This window comes from Thamnophis sirtalis, unplaced genomic scaffold (genome assembly GCF_051295495.1).
Source record: "Thamnophis sirtalis isolate CommonGarterSnake01/CBP01778 unplaced genomic scaffold, rThaSir2_p1.2 scaffold_14, whole genome shotgun sequence".
Taxonomy (NCBI): domain Eukaryota; kingdom Metazoa; phylum Chordata; class Lepidosauria; order Squamata; family Natricidae; genus Thamnophis; species Thamnophis sirtalis.
Window position 1 is genome coordinate 21,496,544 of NW_028261394.1, and position 27,649 is coordinate 21,524,192.

The 27,649-nt window shown below is 50.8% G+C and overlaps 1 protein-coding gene across 1 annotated transcript in view; it reads left to right on the forward strand.

Annotated features, from left to right (window-relative positions):
* Positions 1–27,649, forward strand: part of LOC106538226 (heparan sulfate glucosamine 3-O-sulfotransferase 2) — a 107,147-nt gene that overhangs the window by 11,007 nt on the left and 68,491 nt on the right. The window contains exon 2 of the mRNA XM_087729257.1: positions 570–1,104. Coding sequence (XP_087585383.1) covers positions 570–1,104 — 535 coding nt within the window. The remainder of the gene's footprint in view (positions 1–569; positions 1,105–27,649) is intronic.

Below are 27,649 nucleotides of genomic sequence, written 5' to 3' on the forward strand. Positions count from 1 at the left end.
GGCTGGCCAAGATCCTCTTTGCACCAGGGAGCACAAGCCGCGCGGGGCTTTGCAGCTGCCGCCGCACTTTGCACGAGCCCCGGAACCCGTCGCCCGCCTCGGCTTCCCGCGCCGCCCGCCGCCCCGCCCCTGCAAGGTTGCCTGCGCAGGGTTGGCGGAGCTCGGGGCGGGGGGCGGGGCTTCCCTCGCCAGCCTTTCACGGAGGCGGCCAGCCGGCCGGCCGCCCTCAGCAGCCGAAGCGCCGCCGCCGCCCCTTGCGTCCTGCTTGGCCCCGCCCCGCCCCGCCTCGACCCCCGGCCCAAACTTTCCCTGCTCGGGCAGCTGGCGCGGCGCGGACCCTGGGCCGGCCGGCGGTGCGGCTCACTGGCCAGGGGCGCCCGGGCAGCGGGCGGGAGGCAGCGGGCGGCTGTGCCATGCGGGGCTCCCCTCGGGCGGCGGCGGCGGCGGGGCGGAGGGCGGCAGCGGCCCCTGCAGCCGGGGGGGCGGCGGCCGGGCTGACACGATGCGGTCGGGGCTGGGCGCGGGCAGGCGGCATGGCCCCCCCGCCTAAGGGCCCCCCCGCCCGCAAGCTGCTCTGCATGTGCAGCCTCTCGCTCTGCCTGACCTACGCCTGCTACAGCCTCATGGGCGGCCCCGGCACCCTCCGCTCCCCGCTGGCCGCCCAGGGCTCCCCCAGCCCCGCCGCGCCCCCTGCCAGCCCCACCGCCCCCCGCCGCCCCCGGCCGCCCCGCGCAGCCCCCGACCTCCTCGCCGCCGCCGCCGCCGGGCTCCACAGCAGCAGAAGCGGTGCCGGCTCGGAGCAGCTCGGCTGCCGCCGCGCAGGCAACCGCCATCAGCCCCTCCCACCGCCGTCCCCGGACGACCGGCCGAAAGCCCCGGCGGCGGCAACGCCAACACCTCCGCCCCCGCCGATGAGCTGGCGGACGCCACGGCCACGCCGGCCTGCGGCGAGAAGCGGCTGCCGCAGGCGCTGATCATCGGGGTGAAGAAGGGGGGCACCCGCGCCCTGCTGGAGGCGCTCCGGGCGCACCCCGACGTCCGCGCCGTGGGCACCGAGCCCCACTTCTTCGACCGCAACTACGGCCACGGCCTCGACTGGTACAGGTGAGGCGGCGGCGGGCGGGCGGGGAGTGGGGAGGCTGTCTGGGCGGCAAGCACGGAGCTCCGCGGCGCCGGCCGCCCTCCAGCCGGGCCGTTCGAGCGCCGTCGCTGCCTCCGCGCGCAGCAGGAGCCGCTTGGCGCCCACGCCTGTCCGCAGGTGTGGAGGGGACCGCCGGCCTGGACAGCCGGCCGGCTCGGAAAACGAAGCGGCGCTGCTCGGCTCTCAGCCGGTTGCCGGCCCGTCGGGCGCGCGAAGGTGGCGAGGCTCACCGGCTCGGCTGCTTTCGCCCGCCCGCGAGCGGTGGCCGGTGGTCGGGGACCGCCGGGTCCACCGCAGCTGGCTCGGCAACCTCGGCCCGGCGGGCGGAGGAGAAGTTGTTGGGACCGGCGCTTCTGGAGGGAGCAGCCCCGGGTGTGCAGGAGGCGGTTGCTCGCCTGCCCCGAGGAGCCTCTTCGTGTCTTAAGGGGGCCCCGAGGGAGCGGCTGCTGGGGGGAGACGGGGGGCAGCAGGCAAAACTTGGGGCTGAGGAGCAACTTGGCTGCTTTGGGACAGACTCCCCCACCCCCCAGCGACTTGGTGCCCACCGTTTGGAAATCTCTCTTTCCCCCTTGCAGAGTGGCCGCTGCTTGGCTTGGCGACGCTCCGCCGCCCGGCTTCAGCCCTGAAGATAACGGCTGCCTCTTCCCGGATTCCCGGGGGGATTCCAGGGCAGGTGGTCTGGGTCGAAGGTACCATCTCTGGGGCTGGCAGCTGCTGGAAAAGGCTGCCCGGCTCGCTCCTGAGCCTGTGGGGGAGCTGGCTGCACAAGGCTCTCCTGGCCCTCCCCAAGTTTAAGGCTCTGCTGGGGCCCTGAAAGCTGAGGAAGGAGGGGGACCCCAGGAGAGCCCAGCCTCGAGGAGGAGGAGGAGGTGGATAGTCTGCACCCTTAGGACTTCTCTGTCTTGGGAAGTCTTGGGCATTGATGAGCAGAGGGGCCCAGGGAGGCTCCATGGGGTGGCCGTTGGTGCTGAGCTTTGCTGGGTGGGGGGCCCATGGCTGCCTTCCTTGCTCAGCTGCCCGCTCACTTTGTGTGCCTACCTTTTAGCCCTCCCGAAGGGCACCAGGGAAGATGTTAGAGATGCCCTGAAAACAGGGGCTTCCCCAGGGCCAGGTGGGTGACAAGAGGCAGGAAGAAGTCCTTACTTGCATCCTTACTTGCTTCGGCTAGCTTTGATGTGTGTTTAGTGTCTGTGTTTGCTGCCTGGAGTCCGAAAGAGTCCCTGTGGCTCTTTGGGGTAGGAGAGGTGCCTCTTCGCCTTCTGATGTGCAGTTTGCACCTAGCCGCCTCCAGCGTGGCCCTGGGACAGAGGCTTCAAGCCAGAAGCTGCCTTACTTGTCATGTGCAGAGTCTGGAGCGGCCAATTCTGCTTCCAGTCCCTTTGCACTGTGGGGGAGCTGCAGCCGGTGTGTGCTGCAGGGAGAGGCTGCTGGCCACCCCTGGGGCAGCTCTCTTTGCTTCTGCTATGGTTTGTGTCACATGTGGCTTAGTCCGTCTGCTTTGGCTTCCCTGAAGTGGGGCTCAGTGTTTCTGGTGTGCTTGGGGCTGGAAGCCTGCTGTGGGCAGGTCCTGTAACCCTTGACAAACCCCTCATTCTTCAGTGGGGTGGGGATTCTCCTCTGGCTGTGGTCTTGCTGTCCAGAGTGCTTAGTCTTAGCCCAGCCCAGGAATTTGTGGCCGTGACTTTCTTGGGGAGCATTGGAGCACCCAGAAGAGGATTCCTGTATGCAGCTCTCCTGGCTTCTAGGAAGTGGGTCAGGAAAGTCCAGGGCGTTTTGCATTGTGTGATGGCTCCAACAGAACTGAGATGATCCAGGATTCTAGGAAAGGGGTTGCCAGGGACTCTGTCCAGCCAATTCAACAAATGTGGGAGGTCTGAAATTGATCTGGTCCAACAGCTGCCCGCCTCTGCCCTAGATGGCCATCCGGTGCCAGGGAAGAACCTACCCGTCCAGTCCTGAGGCAGCCACTTCATTGGTCAACAGCTGGCCCTGCTCCTTGCCTTCTGCCCATGACGCTCCCCCTCCCCTGCTTTGGCTAGTGCCAGAAAGGCAGGTGGTCGAGGGGCCTCTCTGGCCAGACTGGAGGCTTCCTGCAGAGGCAGCTCTTTCTTGGCTCATTTTTGCTGGCCCTATGCTTCAGCTGAATTGTCAGCTCCGTGGTTTCAAACTCAGGCCTTGGGGTGGGGGGGCTTTCGGATTGGTTCCACTCTGACATTTGCTCCAAGTGGTGTGTCTGTGCGTGGGTGTGCATGCCCAGTTAATGGCTCACACAGCAAGAGGTGACACTGCTCATTCTGGCTTCGCCTCAGCCCTCCGTGGCCTCTTAATACTGCGTGCTTCGGAAGATGTGAGCACATAAGCCACGATGCGGTTGGGGTGGCCAAATTCCTGGAAGATTCCTGCAGCTTTGCCATTGAAGCTCTGCTTCTCAGCCAAGAGGGGGTCCAACCTGGCCGCCCGTCATGGCTGTAGGCTTTGTGCTGCCCCTCGAGATCGGGGGGGGGGAGGGGAGAGGAGGCAGGATTGCTGTAAAAAGCTGGGTGAAAAGCCGGCAGGAAGCTGGGGAGCTTCCTGGCTCATAAGCTTCTCAGTGCTGGAAAGGAAAGATTGAAGGTGGGGAGCAACCTGTTTGGGGAGGGGGCAGGTGGGGCTGCTGCGAGGGTGTGACCAACCAACTGATTCATGCTGAAGAAAGAGAGAGAGGGGAGTTGATGGAGAACGCCTGGCCTGGCTGCTGCCCCCTCAACACAACACACAACGTCCTGAACCACAAATCCACACAGCCATCTAATCATCTTACCTTGGAGTGCTGTGCAGATGCCATGCTGGGTTTATGACTGGCTGGCCAAGTGTGTCACATAAGCACAGCCCTCATGGAAAATGGGACCAGAAAGTATGGGGAGGGGGAGACCAGAAGAGCCTCCTCTCGCTCTCAGATCATCCAGAAAAACGGATTGGTGGAAGGACCCCTCCCTTCGCCCACCCATTTGCTCTGCACTGAGTTAAATTCTGGTGCCTGCATCCGCCAGAGCTTTCAGCACCCCAGATGGGTGCAGCCAAATTGGGGGGAGGGTATTTCTGGGCCCAGGAAAGCAGCTGTGGCCTCCTTGCAGCCTCCCCTGGCCAAGGGGCTGGCTCCTCTGGCCCAGAGCCAGCTTGGGAGAATCAACCTGAAGTGGACCGCTACGTTCTGGGGGATGATGGCAGCTGCTGCCGCGCTTCTTGGAACCCCCAACATTGGCAATAATGCAGCACGTGGTGGAGGTGTGTGTGGGGGGGTGAGGGGGAAGCCAGCTTAGTTGCCTCTGGCGCTGGATGCAGATTAGCATGTTTAGCTCTTCTGCAGTTAAGGGAGTTGATGTCTATCTGGGTGTTTCCGATTGAATTTTGTAGAAGAAGTAGCAGGATTGGGTGGTAGCCATCTCCCTCTGGGGCAGACAAGGGGGTCAGACTGACAAAAGCAGTCTTTTACTGCGATCTCCCCCTTTCCTGCAAGTGTCATCCTGTCACACATGGGGCCTTAACAAAAGATCCCGGGGAAACTGCTGGCAATTCACCAAGGTGATTCTCTGATTCCCCAGGTGAGGACAGCAGCAACAGCAGCAACTGAAGTTTGCAGGAGTCTGAATGTGTCAGAAAGGCCTTCAAAGTACAAAGAACTAGTCTCCCAAGAGCGAAGAGGGTTTCAGCTGGGTCTGCAGGAGAGAGAAAGGCAGGCTGCTCCTGCTTGGCTCGGCTCTTCTCCCTGAAGGGGGGTGGAGCTGGCTTCAGGAAGAGGAGGGGGAGGGCAGGAGTTTCCTAGATAAGTCCTGTTCGCTTGATGTTGGTCCTGACAAAATCTGGGGACAAATTATTAAGCAGTCAGCATTTGGAAAAGAATGCTATTGCTTAGCAGATGTCAGCATGGATTTATCAAGAACAAATCGTGACAAATTATATTTGCTACTGAAACTTCAGTTGACCACAGGAGAATTGTGGATGTGGTGACTAAAGAAGTTTTTGGTGAGTTTTTTATGGAAAAACTGGCAAAATGTTGCTGGATTATCCTATGATTAGCCGGACCCAGAGCTGTCTAAGCAATTAGTGCTGTTGTGTGGCTATGCGAGGGTTTCTTTCGGCCCTGGGCTCTTCTCCATGTTTACAAATGGCCTGGAGGAGGCATTACAAAATATTTGCGGACAACACAAAGATGGGAGAGTTCCAGTAGAAGAACAAATATAGCCCAGGGTTGAACTGTGGAGGTAGAAAAGAAAACATCTGAGGAGGGAATCGGAGTTCAGGAGGATCTTGACAAGCTGAAGAAGAGGCCAAAGCAGGTGGTGGGGAGTCCAACAGGGACAAAGGCAGCGTCTTGCATTTGGATGGGAACCAACCCAACCAGAGAGAAGGAAAAGTGGTGCAACCTGAGGCTCCTTCTGTGTGTCAGCAGCCAGAGTAGCCAGAGGTGCTCTTTCTTTTACCTTGGTCGGGCTGCAGGGAGGATATCTTGGGCAGCTCTGGGTGGGCAGCGGTCCCAGGCTCAGCGGAGAGTGTACTGGGAGTCCCACAGGTGATCTGGGGCCTGGAAGGAGGATGTGGAAGCTCTGGGTCTCTTTAGCCTGAAGACGAGAACTCTGCAGGCAGGAAAGAATTGTCCAGGCCTGTTCAGAAGATGAAGGAGCCAGGGCTTTCTGTTACCAAGAGTGGTTTTGGGTTGACTGTGAGAGCTGTTTGCCAGCAGGACAGATCCTCAGGAGGTGGTGGACTGTTCTTCTTCACGGGTGTTTATAGAGGTGCCCCCCAGAAAACCTGCCTTAGCTAGAGTGTGTGCAGTAGACACCCCTGCTGGGATTTTGGCTGAGGCTGTCACCAAGGATGTCCCAGGTCATTCCCTGCCTTGATGGATCTGTGATTCTGTGCATGGAGTAAAGATGGAGCCCCAGGCCCCCTCTCCCCTGGGAGGGTTTTTTCCTTTTCTCCTAGTCATTATACTGTGCACTTCAGCAGAGATTTCATGATTTCAGGGCTGGTGGGGTTCATGTGGGACTCTTCCCACGGCTTGTATGTAGCGGTCATTTCTTGCAAATGATTTTTGCTTGGAAAGGTTTGCATGGATTGAGAAGGCTTGGGGTATGAATAAGCAGCCAACGGCCTAGTGTGAAGAGCTGCGAAGGGAGGCAGATCAACATTTCACCGTAGGAATTACCTTTTGGTGGCTTTATGTACCTACAGTAATCCTGGGAACTTGCTTTGGTGATTGATTACTTGTAATCCCAGCGGACCCTAAAGCTTCCTTGGCTTTTTGTTTTCCTATCCAGCTGCTCTCCAAAGTTGTAACCTTCATCCCTCAGTGCTCCCTGCAGATGGAATTCCCAGGCAGATTGCAGGATTGTTTTTGAGTGTTCAGTTCCCCAGAAATCCCGATCGAATTGCTCCGTGTTTCCCCAGAACTGGAAATGTGAGAGTCAGAATCATTTTCCTGTTGCAGCTGTCGGGTGTTGGGGGGAGTTGGGGCTCCTAACAGGAAGGCAGGAGGGCTGATTGGTTTCCATGGCTGCTGGAGAGCGGCTCAGAGATGCTGCAGCGGCCACTGCCCCTCTATACTTTTCCCTAGCCCCCCAACGGCCCCATGGCCTCACTGAAAGAGCCCTTGGTAGTGCAGATCCCAAGCTGCCCTGAAAGGCAGGTTGGGGGAAGGCAGCCCTGGAAGCTACCCTGGCCTCCTTCCAGATGTCCTGTGTGCAGAGGCTGCTCCCCTCCCCAGTCACCTCTGTCTAGGAATGAAAGGGAGGCTACTTGAGAAGGAGGAATCCGAGAACCAGCAGGTTTGCTTCTGTCCACATGGGCAATATTTTAGAGATGGTGCTCTGGACATCAGCCACGGTGCACATCTGAAAAAGGCCAGGCAGCCTCTGCAGTCCCTGGCCCTTCCCTGGAAGGAGCCCGTTGCTTCTTGTGCAGGGCTGGAGTTCGCAGGGGTGCCGAGAGAGGGCGCCTTAATACGGCCTTTGGAGTGGCTTAATTTCTTTGTTCAGAATTATTGATTACATTTTAATAGGGAGTTGTGCATTTAATTTAAGTGGGTTTGGATTTTATTCTTTTTGCTTGAGGCCTCCCAGCAGGGCCGGATTTAGATGAAAAGAGGCCCTAGGCTACTCCACTTATGAGGCCCTTTCACCTCCCATTTTTAAGTTTGTAAATTACATGAGAGACAATAAAATACATCATTACTGTGATATATATCAATATATATCAATATATATAGCTGGCCTCCCGACGGAGGGCGGCTCTGCTCTGCGGCAAAGGCAGCGAGGCCACCACCTCCCCTGCTGCGCTCAGCTGCCCGGCTCGGCCCCCTCGCCCTCACCTGCCTGGCTGCTGGTGGGCTCTGTGTCGACGGGGCGGCTACTGGGAGCGGCCGCGCCTCTTGCCCGACCGCCGGTGCCGGGAACATGGCGGGCTCCCCAACTGATGCGGCGCTGGAATGATCTTTACCAATACATTTTTATATTTGTTTAATAGTCATATGCGTAGAATTTCTCCTTATTTTCGGTTCAGTGTTTTAGTGTTCTCTGTTTTTAGAATAGTGTAATTTTAATTTTGCTAACAATTTGAATGTAGGCCCCTCTTGATCTTGAGGCCCTAGGCTGAAGCCTAGTTAGCCTATAGGAAAATCCGGCCCTGCCTCCCAGGTGTTTCCCTGGAGGAGAGAAGGGAAACGTGTCCCTTAAGAGTGAGACCAAACTGCTGTCTGTGCCTTGCTTCTCCCAGGCAAGTGGGGTGAGGAGGGGGCTTCCCCCCAAGGCATCCCCTTTTCTTTGGCTCTGCTGCCAGGACCCAAAATCTCCTCCACGGTTTCTTTTCATCCCTAGCCACTGGGTGGGTCCAGGGGGGCAAGGGGCAACCCTGAAAGTCCATGGTGGGCTGGTCTGGATCATGTTTTTGCTGCTGGGACTGGATTTTCTTCTATCAGGCTCTCTATAGAATTGTGGATCCCACTGTGGCAGATGGCCTGTCCAAGAGACCGAGGGAGTCTGGAAGAACTGCAGCCCTCAGGCGCTTCAGATGTATGGTGTTCTGCGAACCTCAGGACTCGTTTGGTCTGAAGGCCCAGAGACCCGCAGAAGACCTTTCTGGCTGTGGTGTGCGACCAAAGGCTGCTCCTCCACCTTCCCAGCTGGTCCACTCAGTGGAGAATGAGACCTTGGCTATTGGTATCTTGTTCCTTGGAGACTATCCAATCTGTTCCTCTGTGTTGCCTGCTCTCCTAGTGTGTCTTTGTAGGCTGTTCGTGTGACACTTTGCCAAATCATCCTTCTATAAGGGTCTTTGCACTAAAAATAGTGTCAGACTGGTGTCTGGGTTTCCTAGGCAGGAAATGTCTTCTTGGTTCTGGAACCTTTTTATTGGTGTTTGAGCTGTGGCTGACAGGGAGGCTGCTGCTGAGGTCCAGAAAAAGAATCCTTGGTGCTACTGCCCAGCACCAGCATTGCTCTTCGCCAGCATGTTGAGGCTGAAAAATTAGGGTCTGTATGTGTGCATGTGAGAGAGGGAGGCAGGGGGAGAGGAATGCCTTGCAAAAACTTGGTGAGCAGGGTGGGCATTGCTGCTTTTTATTTCCAAGCTTGGCGGTTTTATTCACTGATTCATTTTATGTCATATGTAAAAAAAAAAGTGGAGGGGAGTGAGAAAATCCTTTTAAATATGCAGTGCTTGAGAGCTGCAGAAAGAATGTGTATATTTGAGGAAAATTAGCTGTTTTTCCTTCCATGCATGAAAGTGTCCAACTTAAAGAAAGCATTCCTGTCCTGACTCACATCAGTTTTTACATGCTGCAGGCGTTGAGGATGGGTCATAAACTCCTGGGCTCTTTATGACTTCAACTATTACTAACACCACTGCCCTTATATAACTGAAGGCATTTACCTTGACAAACTGTCCTGTGAATTCTTTTAAAAATTGCAATATAAACAGAAGATGACTACACCTTAAATTACTATTCACCTCCAAGGTTACAGGATGGGTAGGTGGATAAGATGAATAAGATGAGCATGGAAATTATCTGAGGAGCAAGTATGGGAAGGAGGGCAAGAGGGAGTTTGGAGCTGATGCAAAATCTTGAGCAAAGGGGAGGTGGCCAAGGAGATGTGTGGCTCCACAAATGAACATCCAGTCCCTGAGTAAATTCTTTGCAATTGGGGAGGTCTTATTATCCGAACATGAGCTTCTGAGTGAGCTGGATCAGAGACCAAAAGTCAAGTTGGTTGGGTCAGCTCGAGTGACCTTTCATTTGGGCTTGAGCTTTGTTGATAGGCTTTCAGGTGCCACTGCTGGATACTGGTGATAGACCAAAGTTGACCCATGATCTGATCCCTGCCTTAAGTCACCCTGACCAGTGGTGAAATTCAATTTTTTTTACTACCAGTTCTGTGGTTTGGTGGATGTGGCAGGGGAAGGTTACTGCAAAATCTCCATTCCCTCCCCACTCCCCACACTGGGGCTAGCCAGAAGTGGTATTTGCCAGTTCTTCGAACTGCTAAAAATTTCCATTACCGGTTCTCCAGAACCTGTCAGAACCTGCTGAATTTCACCCCTGATCCTGACTATTTGTTCTGGAGGATCTGTTTCCAAGCTCCAATTGTCCATTGGAAGCAGCGAGGAGACTCAGTGAGAAGGTTGTTCATTGCAGTGGCTTTGCACTAATCTAGAAAAAAGTTATTTATATTTTCAAAGACCGAAAACATCATATTGGATGAGTACAGTACATCCTGTTGAAATAAGGCTCAGTCAAAGGCTATCTTGAAACTTCAGCACTTCTAAAATATGATTGTTGATCCTAACTACATGGAACATCGCTTTAGTTTCCTGTAAATTTCTAGGTACAAGTCCAAATGCCACGTCTGATCCATGAAATGATGGCAGCTGTTGCCCAATTAACGTATGCAGCTGTTCCAAAATCCAAAGTTCTTTTTGGATGCCTCCATTGGTCATCGGAGATGAAGTGGGTGAGATTAGCCTGAGGACCTTCACTGTAGGGGCACCCAGCAGGGCAGATCCTCCTCTTGAGAGGCTCTCGGACACTGGGAGGGAAAAGGAAATATATCAAAACATGGATGTTTCAGTCCGTTGTACTTGCCAAGAGGCCTGATGGTTCTTCAGTTTAGCAGTTCTAAGAAACAAAATCAAACGTTTCCCAGAGACTCCATCTCAATTAATTCACTCAAGATTAGGCTGGCATTTTGCTTATTTAGTTCTCAGGATTCTGTGTCCTGACACCTTTTTCCTGCCATTAAACCTGGTTTATAAATCTCTCTGTAAATCTTGTTTGGAGCTTGACAAAGAGTTGGCTTGCTACATTTTGAGAGCCATGTTATATTGATCTTCCCTATCTAGATTTCTGATGAACAGAAATGCAGCTTTTATTGTTGTGATTAATGTTCATGGCCATGTTTGTTTTATTCTGCTGGCCCTCTATTAATGTCAATACTTTGCAGCAATTTTCAATTTTTTTTTCCAGTGCAAGGAGATTGTCTGCTTTTTTGGCAGAGTTAATCGGTAGCTTACAAGAATCAGGAACATCCGCGCATACTCCCCTCCCCCCCCTCTCTTTCTCAGCCCAACATTTCTGGATGGCTCGTCCCTCATCCTTCAAGCCAGGAATGTTTTTCCATATTGCCAGAGGTCTTTTGTAGCAACTTAAACCAGGAACAATCAATCCCAAAACAGGACCTCAGAGCTCTGACTAGTAAGGTTCATTTGAAAAGAGAGTGGGGATTATGACCAAAAACTTCCAGCAAGAACTTTTCCTTTCCAACGAGACCTAATTATTTGCCGTAAGAGCTTTTGAGGGTGGCAGACAATTTACTGTTATCAAGAATCTGTTGCATCTTTCCTTAAAATGCAGGTGGGCATCCTCTGATATCCTGAGGTTCAGCCTGTGGTTGAAGTGGAGATGGATGAATATCAGTATTGCAAAGGATGAAAATAACACTTGGCCGCAAGTGATTTTCCAATGTCCTGTTTTTCTCATTCCGGGTCAGTCATAATTCAAAGCATCCTGTTTGCTGTAGCTGCCCAGAGCTGTCAATTTTCAGACAACCCGAGGGTGTCGTCTTCTCAGGCTGAGCCCAGCTGTTCGTTGCAGCTCTCTGTTGTGCGTCCATAATTCAAAGCATTGAGATTCCTCTGGTCTGATTTCACCTTTTGTGATGAATTTTGAGCCCATCTGAATGCAGAGTAAAATGACAGGACTTTCCTTCTCGGAGAAGGAGGCTGCATTGCAAGCTGCCCTGTTCCCTGCTGGCTTCCTGAGATGATGACTAGGCAAAACACAAAGAGGCAACGTAGGTGATGATGATGATGATGCTTCCATTGGGCAAACTTTTTTGTGTGGAAGGAGGATGGCAGAAAATCGGTTATGATTGATGAGTGGGGGAGGGGGCATGATGAAGTTCCCAGGTTAGGAATCTTCTGCTGAACTTTCTGGTTCTTTGCTTGCATGCAGAGCCCTAAAAGCTAATAGTAACTTTTAAATAGTTTCTTAGGAGAAATAGAAGCTTTTTTGGAAAACCTCAAACAACCTCTTGGTCTTCTTTCTGCTCTGAAAATAACATGTCTGCCTCCCCCCCCCCTTTTTCCCCCTGACCATCTGAAACACCCAGCAAGCAATTCTGGTGGGAGCAGACTCTACAGGTGTGTTTGTTCAGAATTTGTGATGTATCCTCAGTCTGTGCTGATCACTGAAGAGCAAGTAACACAAGTGCTTTGGATGTTTGGCTCTACGTTACCCATATTTCTGAACCTTGACCCTGGTGGCAGTGGCTGATGGAAGCTAGAACCTAAAACAGCTGAAGAGCATCTGGTATTTTGGGGTAGTTTTCTTGTATCTGAGGGGATGAATTGGTACTTCCATCCCAGGAGAAGGGAATTCTCTTGCTCTTTAGGTGAAGTCAGATGCTTCTCTTCTGGAAAATTTCCCAACTATAGTATCTGTTGGAAAGAAAGGAATTCCTTCAGCTTATCTTGGCACTACCTAGAGCCAATACCTGGTTTTGCCACAAGCTGCCTGGTGGGCTATTGGTGCAGGGCTCAGGCTTCCTGGCCGGACTTCTGGGCATCCAGTAGGTGGGACTGGACTGCCAGGCCCCCAACCACAATGTGGCAAGCTGGGGAAGAGTCTTCCCTACAAACTCGGTCAATCAGGAGATGCTCTTTCTGGGCATCAAGAAGACCCAGATGCTCTCTCCCCCTGGCAGCAGTTCAGGCCAGGCCCTCCTTCCCACTGTCCCTTCTGGGCTCCATGGTCCTGAAGCTGTCCATCCGTTGGCTGGTGCTGCAAGCAGGATCTGGGCCTGGGAGCCCCTGGTGCTCTACCTTGGAAAGTCTCAGAGTGCCCGAAGGGGGAAGAGAACAAGGCTGAATGTGGAGTGTGGCAGCGGTGCTTGATGGGTCTCTGGACTGAGGTGAGGAATTGGATTTCCCCTCCTTTGTCCTTCCCCAGAGATGAGAATTGCTGCCTTTTTACAATTGCACACAGATGTATATACCCACAGTGGGCTTGGCATCGGAGGAGAGGGATCCCAAAGAAAGGAGGCCATGGGGGGGGGGGTCATCCTATGCCAATCAGTTGCCAGGCTTCCTTCGTCCTCCTGCCTTGTTCTTAGGAAGAAGATCCCCTCTCCCCCCCCAATTGGGCCCTGAGCTGCTTACAGATGGGCCTGGCTGCTGCATCCTCCACTCCCTCGTCCACTCTGGGGCTTAGTCCTACAAGTAGAGACGTGAGGTGTGTTATTCTCCCCCACACCCCAGGTCAGGAAGAGATGGAGCCCTGATGGGAGGGGGAGGCTGTTCTCAGGCAACCTCAGACAAGCAGGACCTTCTTCGCTTGGGGTTAAGCACAGTAGCGAGTGGGAAAATCGGATGCCACCTTCAAACTCCAGGTGCCCCTTAAAGGCTATAATTGAAGCTTAAACCTGTCTGATTGGGGGTGGTGGGGTGCTGATCTACACACACAAACACACAGAGAGAGAGAGAGAGAGAGAGAGAGAGAGAGGGAGGGAGAGAGAGAGATTTTCTCTCTCTCACACACACAAACACACAGACAGAAAGATACACACACACACACACACACACAGACACTGAGGCAAGTGTTCCCCTCCACCCCACTTGGGGGAGACCAGGAATATTTAAGGAAAGCAGAACTGTTGGGGCCCCCATTTGTGATGCTTTTCGGGATTTTAAGAGGAAGGAGAAGAAAAGGCTTCCGGCTGCAGCTGTTTCTTCTGTTTCTGTGTTTTTCAAAGAGAAAAGATGGACTCTGAGGAATTCCTAGTTTTTAAAAAGATAGAATGGAATTATTTGCTGGCACTCCTTAGAACCAACAGAGAAATATAATACTGTAGTCAGTGACCAAAATTAAATATAATCTTTAAACAATTAGGATATATGGACTATTATTAAGTAAAATAAAACAATTCTAAAATCTATCCAGATAATTTGGTGGATTACTAAAGCTATTAAGCAACCATTTCATTACTAAAAAATAAAAGAAACACTGTTAGTCCTTGACTTATAACCATTATTTAATGACCATTTGAAATTGCCGTGCCACTGAAAAAAATGATTTATGACTGGTCACACTTATGACCCCTGTCCTTGTGGTCATATATCAAAATTTGGGCACATGGCAACTGGCATGTACTTATGACGGTTGCAGAGTCCCAGGATGACGCGATCACCGCTTGAGACCTTCTGACAAGCGAAGTCGAAGGAGTGGGCTGGTTCACTCAACAACCGTCTTACTAGCCGTCTTTCTTTGCTAACTAACTTAAGTGGGTGACAAAAAGAAAAGTTGCGAAATGGGGCAAAATTTACTTAACAACTATCTACCTTGACAACACAAATCTTGAGCTCAATTGCAGTCATAAGTCATAATGCTGAGATTTGAATTCAGTAGGGACTAAACCTTTGAGCAGCTTAAATGATGATTAAGGTCGGTCTGTATTTATGGAGAAGCAGCACCTGTGATGCTAACCAAAGGCTGCGTCTGGGTTGAAAGGATTGTTGGTGACAACACTGTTGCCCAGGGGGACACTTCTTTGCCAAAAGTAACACAACCTTTGGGGAGGCTCCTTTCTTTGAAGGCATTCCTTCAACTGTGGCTGGCCGTTAAAGAAATGCAGGAAGTTCCCGAGTTACGACACAATTGGGAACAGGTTTGCCATCTCTAAGTGATGCAGTCATCAAGGGGCATTCCAGTTGCCATGGTAACACCAGGATGCCTGGGTCATTAAGTGGGAAGCAGCAGAGCCCAGGTAAGCTATCCGGTGCTGGGGTGTGTGTGGATGGAGCTTTGCGGAGGGGGGGGGGGCAATGCAGGCTGTGTCCAAGATCAGGGAGGCCGGGGGGGGGGGGAGCAGGGTGGCATGCCACACTAGGAGGTGAGGGGGGCTCAACCCAGCATCTTGCAACTTTCTCTGTTGGATTCCCCATTGACTTTCCTTGTGGGAAGCTGGGAAGGGAGGGGAAGGGATCTTGTGATTGCCACTGTTGTGAGTGCAAGCCAGTTGCCAAACGCCCGAACCATCGTGTGACTGAGGTGGTGGGAGGGCTGCAAATTTGAGGAATGGTTAGGCCTACAAGAGTCAGCTAGCTTAGCAGCAGAGGGCAGGGAAGGGCAGCAGAGAAGGGCCGGTGCTTCTGATCGTCTCTCCTCCCAGGGGCCTGGTGGTAGATGATCTTGCTTGGGGAGCCACGGAATCTCTCCCTCCTCTGGAGCTGAAGGTCATGCATTGAGATGGTTGGCCAGGGCTTTGGTTGGGCTAAGCGCTCTGCCTGGCATGGCTGAAGTTGTGTGAAGCCCAGCTGTGAGTCCAGGCCAAGGTGTGGCGTGCCTGACGGAGGAAGCGTGCTCAGGGCCAGGCCAGGCCAGGTGGTGCTCCACAGGGTCTTAGGTGGGACTTCCAGGCCATGGAAGCATAAAGTTAGAGCATCAAAATGGCTTGAAGACTTCCACTTGAGCCAGTAATGCACAGGCAAAGGTAGAATTGGAGCAATATAAATCATGGAAAAGCACCTTGAGGTTTTGATTTCGGAATGGATTTGGTTTAAACCATTATTAATTCACTTGTCAGGGAAATTCTGTAACCATCCTTTCCAATAAAACAGAATTCTACTTCTTTGATATAATCTAAATACATGTTCTTTAGCACTGTACTTAAAACCAGATGTAGCTATCAATTTTGGAAGTACAGAGTGTATAGAGAAATGATTTAGTCAGATTTTTCTCCAGATTATTTTTCATTAGAAAATAGAAAGTAATCATTGTGTCAAGCCAACTTGTGAGAGATCTTTGTGAAGTCATCAGGCACCAAACAGCACCAGCTCAATTAATTGTTGTCGACGCTTAGAGGATTTTTTGGCTGAGATGTGTGAGGGGAAAAAACATCACCGGCTTTTCCATTGTACTAATAATATTTATTTCTTTATCAGCTTTTTTAAAATATGACATTTTAAATTAACTATTTTATTTATAAACTATGTGTTTTTCCAGATGAAAAAGAGGCAATTTCAACCAAGGAAGCACCAGTAATTTCAGCTGGCAAGTGGTTGGTAGAGTCTCCCTTTGTCTGTGTCTGTCTGTCTCTCTTTCTCTCTCTCTGCATGGGAAGGAAAAGCAAACTCTCTGCTTTTTACCAGGAAGGGTGGTCTAAATCCAAAGGACAGGTGGCTCCTGTTGCATTTAAATACCCCTTTTAAAGATACGTTGTGCTCTCTAAAGTCCACAAAGAAGCCACAGCCCTGGAATGTATGACGCTCAGAATGAAGGAAGGATGATGGTTTTTAGAACAAGTTTCTAAGGGTTCAGTTTCTCTTAGCTCTGCTGAGGAGGCCGTCCTGACGCTTCTCTCCCTTTTCTCCATGATTTTGGTTCCCAAGTTGCCCCGCTCCCCATTGGCAGGAGAGGCATCCCAAGGGGCCTGGGGCTTCCTTTGCCCATTCCTTGCAGGACCCCAGGAGGAGCAGCATGGATGGGGCGGGGCTCCGAGCGTCTTTGTGGCTGACCACCTCTTCCTCCTCTCTTGGTCCATCCCTGGGGGATGAGCTTAGAGCCCTGCCCTTCCCTCCTTGTCCTCAGTCTGCCCCTACAGAAGCAAGGGGAGAAAGACTTGCACAGGGCTGGGTGTGGAAAATCACGCCTGGTGCGGAAAAGTGGACAAGAAGGACAGTTGCTCCTTCTGCAAATACTGTGGGGAAAGTCGCCCAGTGCTGCTGAATATTGGAAGGATCGGGATAAAGGAGTTTTGTTTTGGTTTACACAAAACGGGGAATTCAGCTTTGGGATTCATTACCGTGGTGTGGCGCTGGCTGGCGTGGCTGGCTTCAAAAAGGGTTGGTCCTGGGGACCCCTGGCTGTTAGCCTTGATGGCTGTGGGGCTGCCTCTGAAGGCCATCTGCTGGGGCTTCCTTGGTGGGCCCTGTGAGGACAGACAGCTGGACAAGACAGGCTGGGAATCCCACCTGGGAGGTACCACTCCTGAGTCGGGGTCTCCTAAAGGAGCCGGCTTGACTGCCCGGAGGCAGGGAGGCAGTCAGTCCCTCTTAAGTCAAATGGGGGGAGATTTTTTGTGTGCATTGAAGGGCAGGAGGGGAGATGCCTGCAGGGCTCAGCCCACTTGGCTTGGGGGAGAGGGATGAGGAGGAGCTGGGTGCTCCTTCTGCCCTCTGGTGCTGCAAGCTGGCTCAGCTTGGCTCCTTCCCTGCTTCTGTTGAGGAGGAGGGTGCAGTTTTATTTGGGGCCCTTCCCTTGGGGAATCATTTCTTTCCTGAATTAACTTTCTCAATAACTCAAGGCAGCAAACAGCTAATCCTCCTTCCTCCTCCTATTTCCCCCACCAGCGGAAGCCTGTGAGGTGGGTTGGGCTGATGGAGTGACTTGGCTTTCTTGCCGAAGTCGGGACTGGAGCTCACCGTCTTCTGAAGACAGGCCCAAAGTCACCCAGCTGGCTTTAATGCCTAAGTTGATGTTTAATAAATTTATAGGCCGCCCAATCCCGTCGGAACTAGAACTCACGGTCTCCTGGTTTCTAGGCCAGCACCTCAGCCACTAGGCCAAACTGACTCTGCCTGGGCCCTGGCCATAAGAACAGGCCAGCTCGTAATAGGAGATTCCAAAGAAGGCATTGGGTTCCATCTGGCCTTTTATTTTTCAGAATTGACCTAAAAGAGTATTTTGGAGGGCTTTGCTGTGTCCAGTGCATTAGCCACGTCTCTTCAAAGAACTGCATTAAAGGGTTTTTGCAACTGGATGGCATTAATAATAATTCCTTGCTTTTTAAAACAAAACCTGACCTTGGATACGCTTGCGGAATTACACACGAGAAAGCTGCAGATGGAGATTAGAAATCATTTTAGCAGAACAGAGGTCAAATTGTCTTCTGCACTTGAGGTTCTGCATCCAGTTGAGGGTTTAGCTGTGGAGACCAATGAAGATGCTGGAGCGGGTGCAGGAGATCAATTTGAGGATTTGCCCAAGCCAGCAAAAGAGGGGATGATCGAGCGATTACAGGATGAGAGCGGTCCCCCACAGGGAGGGTGAGAGGAAGACTAAAGAGCTGAGATTCAGGTTGGGAGGAATTCCTGATGGAAAATGGGTGGAACTGTTTACACTGAAGCATTTCAGGTGGTCACCTGTGGAGGAGGAGGAGTTGGGGGAATGGACCTAGAAGTTCTCCTGCAGTTCGGATTCCTTCTGTTTCATGAATTACACCTTTGACTGAGACTTGTCAATATTTGGGCATCCAGGCAAAACCTCGGGGAAAGGGCGCCCTGAATTCCCAGCAGCTCAGAATCTGCCTGTCATGATCCCGACTAACAAACCCAAGTGAATCAGAACTCTGAGGCTGAGGTCAAACTTCTTTATTGGCTACACCTTATTGGCACGATGAAATGGAAAACCAACTCTAAATGTTTCCCATGATTTCAATATAATTAATATAGGAAATAACTCCCTCCCCAAGTCACAAGTTTATGTTGGCCAATAAATTAATCTCCAGGCACACCTCCCTGTCTCTGTCCAACACCTGTAGAGATAACCTTGGTTCCCACGAGAAAGTTCTTGTTTTGTCTAGCAATGCAGTTCATCCTCCTTCCTCCTCCCCATTGTGCGAATCAATTGAGGAATAGAAAAATGACTTCTGCCAGGTTCAATTTGAACTTGACACTGCCTTTCGGTCCGGCTGGATGTAACACTCTCTCTGTGTGTCCTTAGGATGTTGGCCAGTGCACTGCACATGCTTCCCAGGTGGGGGTGGGGGAGATCTAGGCCAACATGAGTTGGCTTGCAAGGCATTTCTTGGAGAAGGATGATAGCTCACTATCTGTGGGTCCTCTTGGTGCCATCCATGGGTGTAATTTTGGTACCCTGGAATGGGAGGGGGGACAATGATAAAGAGTATGAATTAGCAAATCAAAGAAAGGAAGAAAATGACCATGTGAGACGGGCAAGAAGAGAAGAACATAATTGATCTGAAAGTGATCCAGGTCTCCTGGGGCAGAGTGGCTGAATATGTGCAGGTCTTGAAGGTTTAATAATGAACAGAAGGGTTCAAATCCGTGTCAGAGGATTTGAATTGGTTTGAGTTGCATGTTGATACTGAATGAAGATCATGGAGGAAGCAAAATTTAGAGAAAATTACACCATATTCTGAAATAAGGCAACCCAGGTGAAAAAGGTGTCAGGAATGAGAGGATGGAGCCAATCAGGAGAACCCAGATAATTATTGGCCATTTGAAAGCCCAGTCTGCACCTGGAGCAAAGCATGGCTGATTTTATTCTGTTGGATGAAAGATTAAGAAACTTAGTAAAGGATGCAAACTTAATGAGAGACCCTGGATGTGATTCAGGCCAGTTTTTGATAGTGTCAAGTACAAATATTGGGTAAAAACGGACACAGGAGGAAAGGAAAGAAACCAAGGAAATGAGACTAAAAGTGGAATGACTGCCAGTATGAGTCCTGTGTGAAAAAATACTGGAAGCTAAATTAATTTCCCAACAGAGCGAATGGAAAGTAGACATAAGGAAACAGGATGTAAATTCTAGCTGGAACAGAGGGAAGAGAGTCCTTTTCATGTTGGAGTGCTACCAAGCTCTGTAGAACTACACTGGTGGGAAGTATGAAAAATATTTCTTGGTGGAATGAGAATCGTAAAATTAGAAGCGATCTCAAAGGCGATCTAGTCCAGCTCCCTGATCAGCACAAGATCTACTGAAGCGCAGTGAACAGGTGGCTGCCTTGGCTCTGTTTGGAGAAACCAGTGAAGAGCAACAGATGTCTTTATAAAGCAGCCTCTTCTACCGGTTGACACTCTTAATTATAAATGCCTCCTGGCATTGGAGCAGAATCTGCATCGCTCCAGTTTCAAGGCCCTTGATTTGGTTCTGTGCTTTGCAGAGAGAGAGAAGTAGTCCATTTTCTCGTCTGATTGTATTTCTTTCCCTCCTTCAGGGCCTGGAGGCTTCTGCCCAGCCTTCCGTCGCCTCTTCTGCAGAATGAACTTATCCAGGGGCTTTTAACTTTTCCATAGAGGGTGGATATCTAGCTTCCCAGCACAGCTGAGCCAGTTTGTCAAAGTCTTTTTGAGGCTGTGCTACTCAGAAGTGGAGACGGGAGGATGGACTTGGTCATCCCAAAGGGCAGAACCAACAGAGTCTAGTAAGTCTGGCCTGCCTTCCCCCTGCCCCAGACTTGTGCCTTTCATTTTTTCTCCCCAGATCCAGATGTTTCTCCCTGTTAAATTTTTCTTTTGGCCCAAAGTTGGTGTTAAAAGTGTTGAACAGCAGACAATTCAGGAAGAGCCCTGTGATTTCCCACTAGATATTGCTCCCCAAGATGAGGCAGAGCCAAAGAGAGATTAGCCTGGCCTTCGTAACCAATTCACGATGATTCCTGCTCATTCCAGCACATCTGTCCAAGTGCTCACAATCCTGACAATTCATAGCTGGTTGTGGATTTGCTCAGGGCAGATGTCAAGCTGGCTGGTCTCTCAATTCCTGGGTGCTCTGTTTTCACCGATGGGAACATTGGCTCTTCTCCAGTGGCTCCCAGTCCCCAGAATGTCCCAATTCTGCTGCCGCCTCTTTCCTTCAGTCCTCTGAGATATCATCCATCTGGCCTGAGATGTCAGTTTCTCTAAACCGGCCAAGTGTTCTCTTGCTCCCTCCTGGTCCCTCCTGAGCTGCAGTTCCCTTCTTCCATTCTGGCATGATGGTGGCCAGCTCAGGCTTTTTCCCTTCTGGGAAAAAAGAGACATAAAGGGGGTTCTCACCATCACCTGTGATGATTCCAGCAATTTCTCTGTATTTTTGTTTGTGGTATACCTGAAAAAGCCTTTTTTTTTGTTTGGAGCATTTTTCACAAGCCTCAGAGTGTGTGTACTCCAACCTTCTGGACACAATTCCCACACTTTTTCCTACAAATGTCAGCCCTTTGAGGCAGACCAGTCAAAAAAAAGGTTCTCTAGAATGCAACTTTACTGGCGTTGGATATATTTGCAGAATCTTGTAACCTGCCCAAACTCTTCCCTGTCCCTTTTCATGGACCTTAAGGTCAAGGAGGGGCTAACCCTAACCCTAAGCTTCCTCCTACTTTTCCAGGATGAACTGGAAAACTGTTCTTCCTCTCCCACCTCCTTCTCAAGGCCCAAGTTAAGTTCCTTTTCAGCTCTTTGGACTCTCTCCATGTGGATTCTTAAATGCCTCTCTTGTTCTCCTCAATTACGAAGAGTTTGTGACAGTTGTGGAGATTTTCTTCTTTCTGCGAATATTCTTCTTCTTCTTCTTCTTCTTCTTCTTCTTCTTCTTCTTCTTCTTCTTCTTCTTCTTCTTCTTCTTCTTCTTCTTCTTCCTCCTCCTCTTCTTCTTCCTCCTCCTCCTCCTCCTCCTCCTCCTGGGTTTTTAGCCATTTGGCTTTCCATCCAAGCTGACCCAAACCCACTTCTCTGCCTCCCTTCTCTTCCTCCTTTCATTGGTAGGTGAACTCAAAGGTCTTGAGTTTCAAAGCACCAGCCTCTTTCACTTCTTTAATTGATGGATGAGGATAATGTCCATCATAGCAGACCTCCTGGTTCCTCCTTTTCCATTTTCTGACAAATATTCCGCAAACCAGAGCAGACCCCTGTCTCCTGGCAGAATGCCAGGTCTGTTGTACATAAAGCACCTCTCGTCCGGGACTTAATTTTAGACCCCTGTCTCCTGGCAGAATGCCAGGTCTGTTGTACATAAAGCACCTCTCGTCCGGGACTTAATTTTAGACGAGAGGGCAGACCTGGCATGTATTACTGAGACCTGGCTGGGCCCAGAGGGAGGAGTCCCCCTTGTAGAACTGTGCCCAGAAGGATTTCAGGTGCTGCATCAGCCGAGAGCCCAGGGAAGGGGTGGGGGTGTGGCCGTTGTTATCCGGGAGTCGTTAGTTCCTCGTAGGGTCCCTGCTCCGGAGATTGTCGGGTGTGAGTCTTTGCTGTTAAAGTTGGACCTCAAGGGTCAAGTGGGTTTGCTGCTAACGTACCTGCCTCCCAACAGCGTTGCAGCAGCCCTCCCCTCGCTCCTCGAGTCAGTAGCCGAGCTGGCAGTTGAGTTCCCTAGGTTGATGGTCCTGGGGGACTTTAATTTGCCGTCGCTCGGTGAAAACTCTGATGGGGCGCAGGAGTTCATGGCTTCCATGACAGCCATGGGCTTGACTCAAGTAATCCGAGGCCCAACCCATTCAGCGGGACACATGCTTGACCTTGTATTTCTCTCGGAGCAGTGGATGTGTGATCTTGGTCTGAGGGGGAGTGACATCATACCCCTGTCGTGGTCAGACCATTGCCTACTGAGGCTCGACTTCCGGAGGCCAAACCCCCACTGTAGGGAGGAGGAACCGACCAGGTGGTTCCGCCCCAGGCGTCTTATGGAGCCAGTAAGGTTCCAGACAGAGCTTGGGGTTATTCCTGATACTTTCACCCACAGTCCGGCAGAGACTCTGGCTGCTGCGTGGCACTCGGCAGCGTCAGGGGCCCTCGACCGGATTGCGCCACTGCGGCCCCTCCGAGGCGGCGGATCCCGGAGACCACCTTGGTTCACCGAGGAGCTCCGGGAGATGAAGCGCCGGAGGAGATGCCTAGAGCACCGTTGGAGGTCCGATAAGTCCGTTTCGAACCGAGCAATGGTAACCACCTGCACCAGGGAATATACTAGGGCACTTAGGGCAGCTAAAAGATCACATATAGCCTCCCTGGTCGCATCCGCTGAGTCCCGCCCAGCCGCCCTGTTTAGGATAACCCGCTCCCTATTGAACAAAAGGGAGGCGGGGGAACCCTTGCAGGGCAGAGCTGAAGAATATGCCCAATTCTTAGCGGACAAAACTGCTCGGTTTCGGACGGACTTGGACTCCACACCTGCAGTTCCAGCCGAGACTCAGGGGGACCAAGTTCAACAACTCTGGGTTGAGTTTCAGGAGGTTACCCCCGGGGATGTGGACAAGGCCATGAGAGCTGTGAGTTCCTCCACCTGTGCTCTGGATCCGTGTCCCTCATGGCTGGTTTCTAACTGCAGTGAGGTGACACGAGGCTGGATCCAGGCGGTTGTAACCGCCTCTCTTCGGGAGGGGAACTTCCCCGCCGCACTGAAGGCGGCGGTGGTGAGACCCCTCCTGAAGAAGCCATCCCTAGATCCAGCTATCCTTAACAACTACCGCCCGGTCTCCAACCTCCCCTTTCTGGGGAAGGTTGTTGAGAAGGTGGTGGCCTTCCAGCTCCAACGGTCCTTGGAGGAAGCAGACTACCTAGACCCCTTCCAGTCAGGCTTCAGACCCGGTTACAGCACTGAAACCGCCTTGGTCGCATTGATGGATGATCTCTGGAGAGCCAGAGATGAAGGACATCCCTCCATCCTGGTCCTCCTTGACCTCTCAGCGGCTTTCGATACCATCGACCATGGTATCCTTCTGCGAAGACTGCGGGAGGTGGGAGTGGGAGGCACCGTGCTACGGTGGTTCTCCTCCTACCTCTCGGACAGGTCGCAGTCGGTGTTAGTAGGAGGGCAGAGATCGTCCCCAAGGCCCCTGAAATATGGGGTGCCGCAGGGTTCGGTCTTATCCCCCCTACTATTCAACATTTACATGAAACCGCTGGGAGAGATCATCCGTAGGCACGGGATTAGATACCATCAATATGCGGACGATACTCAATTGTATCTGTCCGCCCCGTGCCAAATCAATGAAGCGGTTGACGTAATGGACTGGGGGCTTGAAGCCGTCATGGACTGGATGAGGATTAACAAGCTTGTGCTCAACCCAGAAAAGACCGAGTGGCTGTTGTGTTTTCCTCCCAAAAATTCGGCCATTAATCCAACACTCAGGCTGGGGGGTCAAATTCTACACCCCTCAGAGAGGGTACGCAACTTAGGAGTCCTCCTGGATCCACAGCTGTCATTCGACCATCATATAGCGGCTGTGACCAGGGGGGCATTCGCCCAGGTACGCCTGGTGCGCCAGTTGCGACCCTACCTGAACCGGGAGGCCCTCACAACAGTCACTCGGGCCCTTGTGATTTCTAGGCTGGAATACTGCAATGTGCTCTACATGGGGCTGCCCTTGAAGAGCATCCGGCGACTTCAGCTAGTGCAGAACGCAGCCGCGCGAGTGATTGCGGGTGCACCCCGATTCACCCGCATTACACCTATCCTCCGCGAGCTGCGCTGGCTACCTGTCGATCTACGGATGCGCTTCAAGGTGCTATTGATCACCCATAAAGCCCTACATGGCAGTGGATCTGGATACTTGAGAGACCGCCTTCTGCCAATTACCTCCCTACGACCTATAAGATCTCATAGGTTAGGCCTCCTCCGCATTCCATCGGCCAGCCAGTGTCGGCTGGCAACTACAAGGAGGAGGGCCTTCTCAGCAGCGGCCCCGACCCTTTGGAACGAGCTCCCCGTAGAGATTCGTACCCTCTCCACCGTCCAGGCCTTCCGCACAGCCCTGAAGAACTGGCTCGCCCGTCAGGCCTGGGGATAAGGACCACTACCCCGCCCGAATGTTGTATGCATGTTGCGTATTATTTTATTATGTGTTATTGTCTTAGTGTTGTATTCCCCCCTCCCTGGTTTTCTGTGAGCCGCCCTGAGTCCCCTCAGGGAAAAGGGCGGCCTACAAATAAAATCAATTCAATTCAATTCAATTCAATTGGATGTCAGAGTTGTTGAAATTGTCACTTACAGTCAGAATAACCTCTGTAGTTCATGCCTCTGCAATAATAAATTCCCACAATGGTATATCACTTTTGTTTCTCCCTTAAAAAGCGCAAGAAAGGAGAACAAAGTAAAAGAAAAATAGAAAAGAAAGAAAAAGATTCCCACACCTAGTGGCTTCCTATCATCTTTACAGCCGTTATCAGTACAATTATAAATTTACCTCTTGCTCTACAGTTACAACATAAGTCTTCTTTCTATAATCCATCCTGTCTAATCATCAAAACTATAAATCATAAGTTCATTTTTCTGTTTTACACAAAAAATCTGTCAGGGGTTTCCACTCAGCAATAATCGTAGATATTTCATTCTGACTGAAGACTTTCTCTTGAGGATTTCCATGTTTTAGAGCGTGAATTTCCAGGCAGGTTGCCTTCCTTCAGGCAGATTGCTCCCTCTCTTCCCACTGAGTTTGTTCTTTTCAGTTGTTTTAGCCTCCTGTGACTCTGTTCCAATCTTAAGTCATCACACCTGTGGCATCCTATGTGTTAGATTCTCAGCTTCTCCTTGCTTGGCTTCCCTATTCTGTGTTTTGGTGTGGACTCACACGTATTCCCTTTCCCCCTTTCCCCTGCATTATTGCCTCCAGTCCTTCAGCGGGTGTTTGATTCTGGATTTTAGCCACCCCACCTTTTGCTCTAGTTTGGGACCCTCCTGGTGAGATTGGCAAAATGCCCGCCAAGGACATCCTTCCAATCTGTGTGAGACTCCTCCATCTGCTTGCAGATAACAGAGTTCAGAGCCAAGGAGCCCTAATCCTTCTTGGGAGCAACATCTGTAGAGCCAATTCTTTTCACCTAGACCGTGACCTCAATGCATGAAAACATCACTTGAGGTTGGCAAGACCTCTGGCTGCCTGTAGAGCCTCATAATTTCTGGAGATCTTCAAGGTGTGTTCTGGAAGCACTGCTCATCCCCACCTGTAATGGGTAGGAAAGGGTAATCATTAGTGGATACGAAGCATCTCAGCAGCCTATCTGTACCCTTTTGGATTCCTGGAATACAACACACCTCCTGAAAAACTGGCCAGGTGTGTGCGTGGCTCTCTGATACCTCTCAGCTTGACATGCCCCATCACAGCAACCATGTCCCTTCCTCCAGAAAGCATCCTTTAACTCTGGAGGGCCCAGGAGGACAACTTCTTGTTCTGTGAGACCCGAGTCTTATGCTTCTATTTCATAGTTGGTTTCCCTTCCAGTGGAATTATTTGGGATGAATATGAAAGGAGGGATTGTTAGTGATTTGTTTCGGAGAGAGTGAAATTGGAATTCAGGAAAAAATTGATGAAAACGGTGTCATAAAAACAATAATGTTTGAAAGTGAAAGGATTGCAGGTATACATTAAGAGCCAAGGTGGCGCAGTGGTTAAATGCAGCACTGCAGGCTACTGCTAGATCAGCAGTTCAGCGGTTCAAATCTCACCAGCTCAGGGTTGACTCAGCCTTCCATCCTTCCGAGGTGGGTAAAATGAGGACCCAGATTGTTGGGGGCAATATGCTGACTCTCTGTAAACCGCTTAGAGAGGGCTGAAAGCCCTATGAAGCGGTATATAAGTCTACTGCTATTGTACACAGATAAATGTTAAAATACAGATAGGATTTGCCTTTTGGATTAGCTGTACAGCTTGCTTAACATATATATAAAGTCTGAAATTTTGCCTGATAATGATGTCATTCCCCATTAAAAGGGAAAGTAGCCAAAGTGAATGCAAAACTGTAGGGGATGAGTTTGCAAAGCAAGAAATTTTACTTTGCATGTTGTAGCTTTGGAGTAAGTCACTAATGCAAAATAAACCAAATTACCGGTATGTAAAAGTGTGAGATGAGAACATAAAGAGAAATAATAGATTGGCCACATTCTGATTGAAGGACTACAGCCAAGGTCAGTAAACAAAGTTTAGGAAGATGGAGAGCAGAGATCAGATTTTTGCTCATTGGCAGGACACTTTTCTCCTCTCTCTAGAAAAGTTGTTATGCCTATGTTGACAGGGATGATAAAAGGAATAGGCTTCAGTTATGGGTATGCATGAAGAATGGCAGGCTGGTTCTTGAATTCAAGGAGAGCAACGGTGGGATATGAGAGTGAACTCAGGTAGTCCTCGACTTACGACCACAATTGAGCCCAACATTTATGTTGCTAAGGGAGAAATTATTTAAGTGAGTTTTGCCTTGCTTTACGACTTTTCTTGCCACATTTGTTAAGTGAATCACAGCATTTGTTAAATTAGTAACCTGGTTGTTAAGTGAATGTGGCTTCCTCATTGACTTTGCAGAAGGTAATCACATGACCCCGGGACACTGCGACCGTCATAAATGTGAGTCAGTTGTCAAGCAGCCAAATGTAAATTAAGTGACCAATGCTGCAATGGTCATAAGGGTGAAAAACTTTTTTCAGTGCCTATAACTTCAAATGGTCACGAAGCAAACCGTTGTAATCAAGGACCACCTGTGAAATGTTTAGGAAGTGATTCAGAACTCAGCAGGGAGGAAGAGAAGAAGGTGCGATGCCTACTTGGTTGTTCAATTTAGGGGTACATAGATAAGAAATGCATGTGAAAAGCCTGTGGTGACCTTAGAGGTGTGTTGTTCGGAGATGTGAAGGTTCCTGTATTTTTCAATGCAGAGAAAGCCATGTTTGTTTTGCAAAAAGTATGAGACAGGATGCAATAAATAGGATGGATCTGGAAATAAAAGCTGCATTGTGCACAGAGACAATGGATTGGATGATGGGAAGTTATTCATCAGCAAGAAAAATCTAAAGCAGTTAGATGAATTTGTACTTTGGTAGAATGTTTACTAAAGACAGGAAAATGGGTGGAGAGAAATCTGGGCATAGAAAGAAAGAATCTTGTAAGTGAGTGGAATGCTGTGGGGATGGGGGTGGTAAGACAAGAACGGATGAGGATGGAATACAGAAAAAGAGTGTTTAGTGCAAACAAAGTACACTGCAGTGGTTTGGCCGTACAGAGAGAATGAATTAGGATCAGTGTAAACATAAATAAGACAGTAGAAGAGTGGATGGGTTGAGGGGAAGATGAAGGCTAAGAATAGCAAAAGCAATAGCACTTAGACTTATTTATATACACTTCACAGTGTTTCACAGCCCACTCTAAGCAGTTTACAGAGTCAGTATTTTGCCCCCAACAATCTGGGTCCTCATTTTATCCACCTCGGAAGGAGGGAAGGTTGAGTCAACCTTGAGCCTGGTGAGATTCAAACTGCCAAATTGCAGGCAGCCGGTAG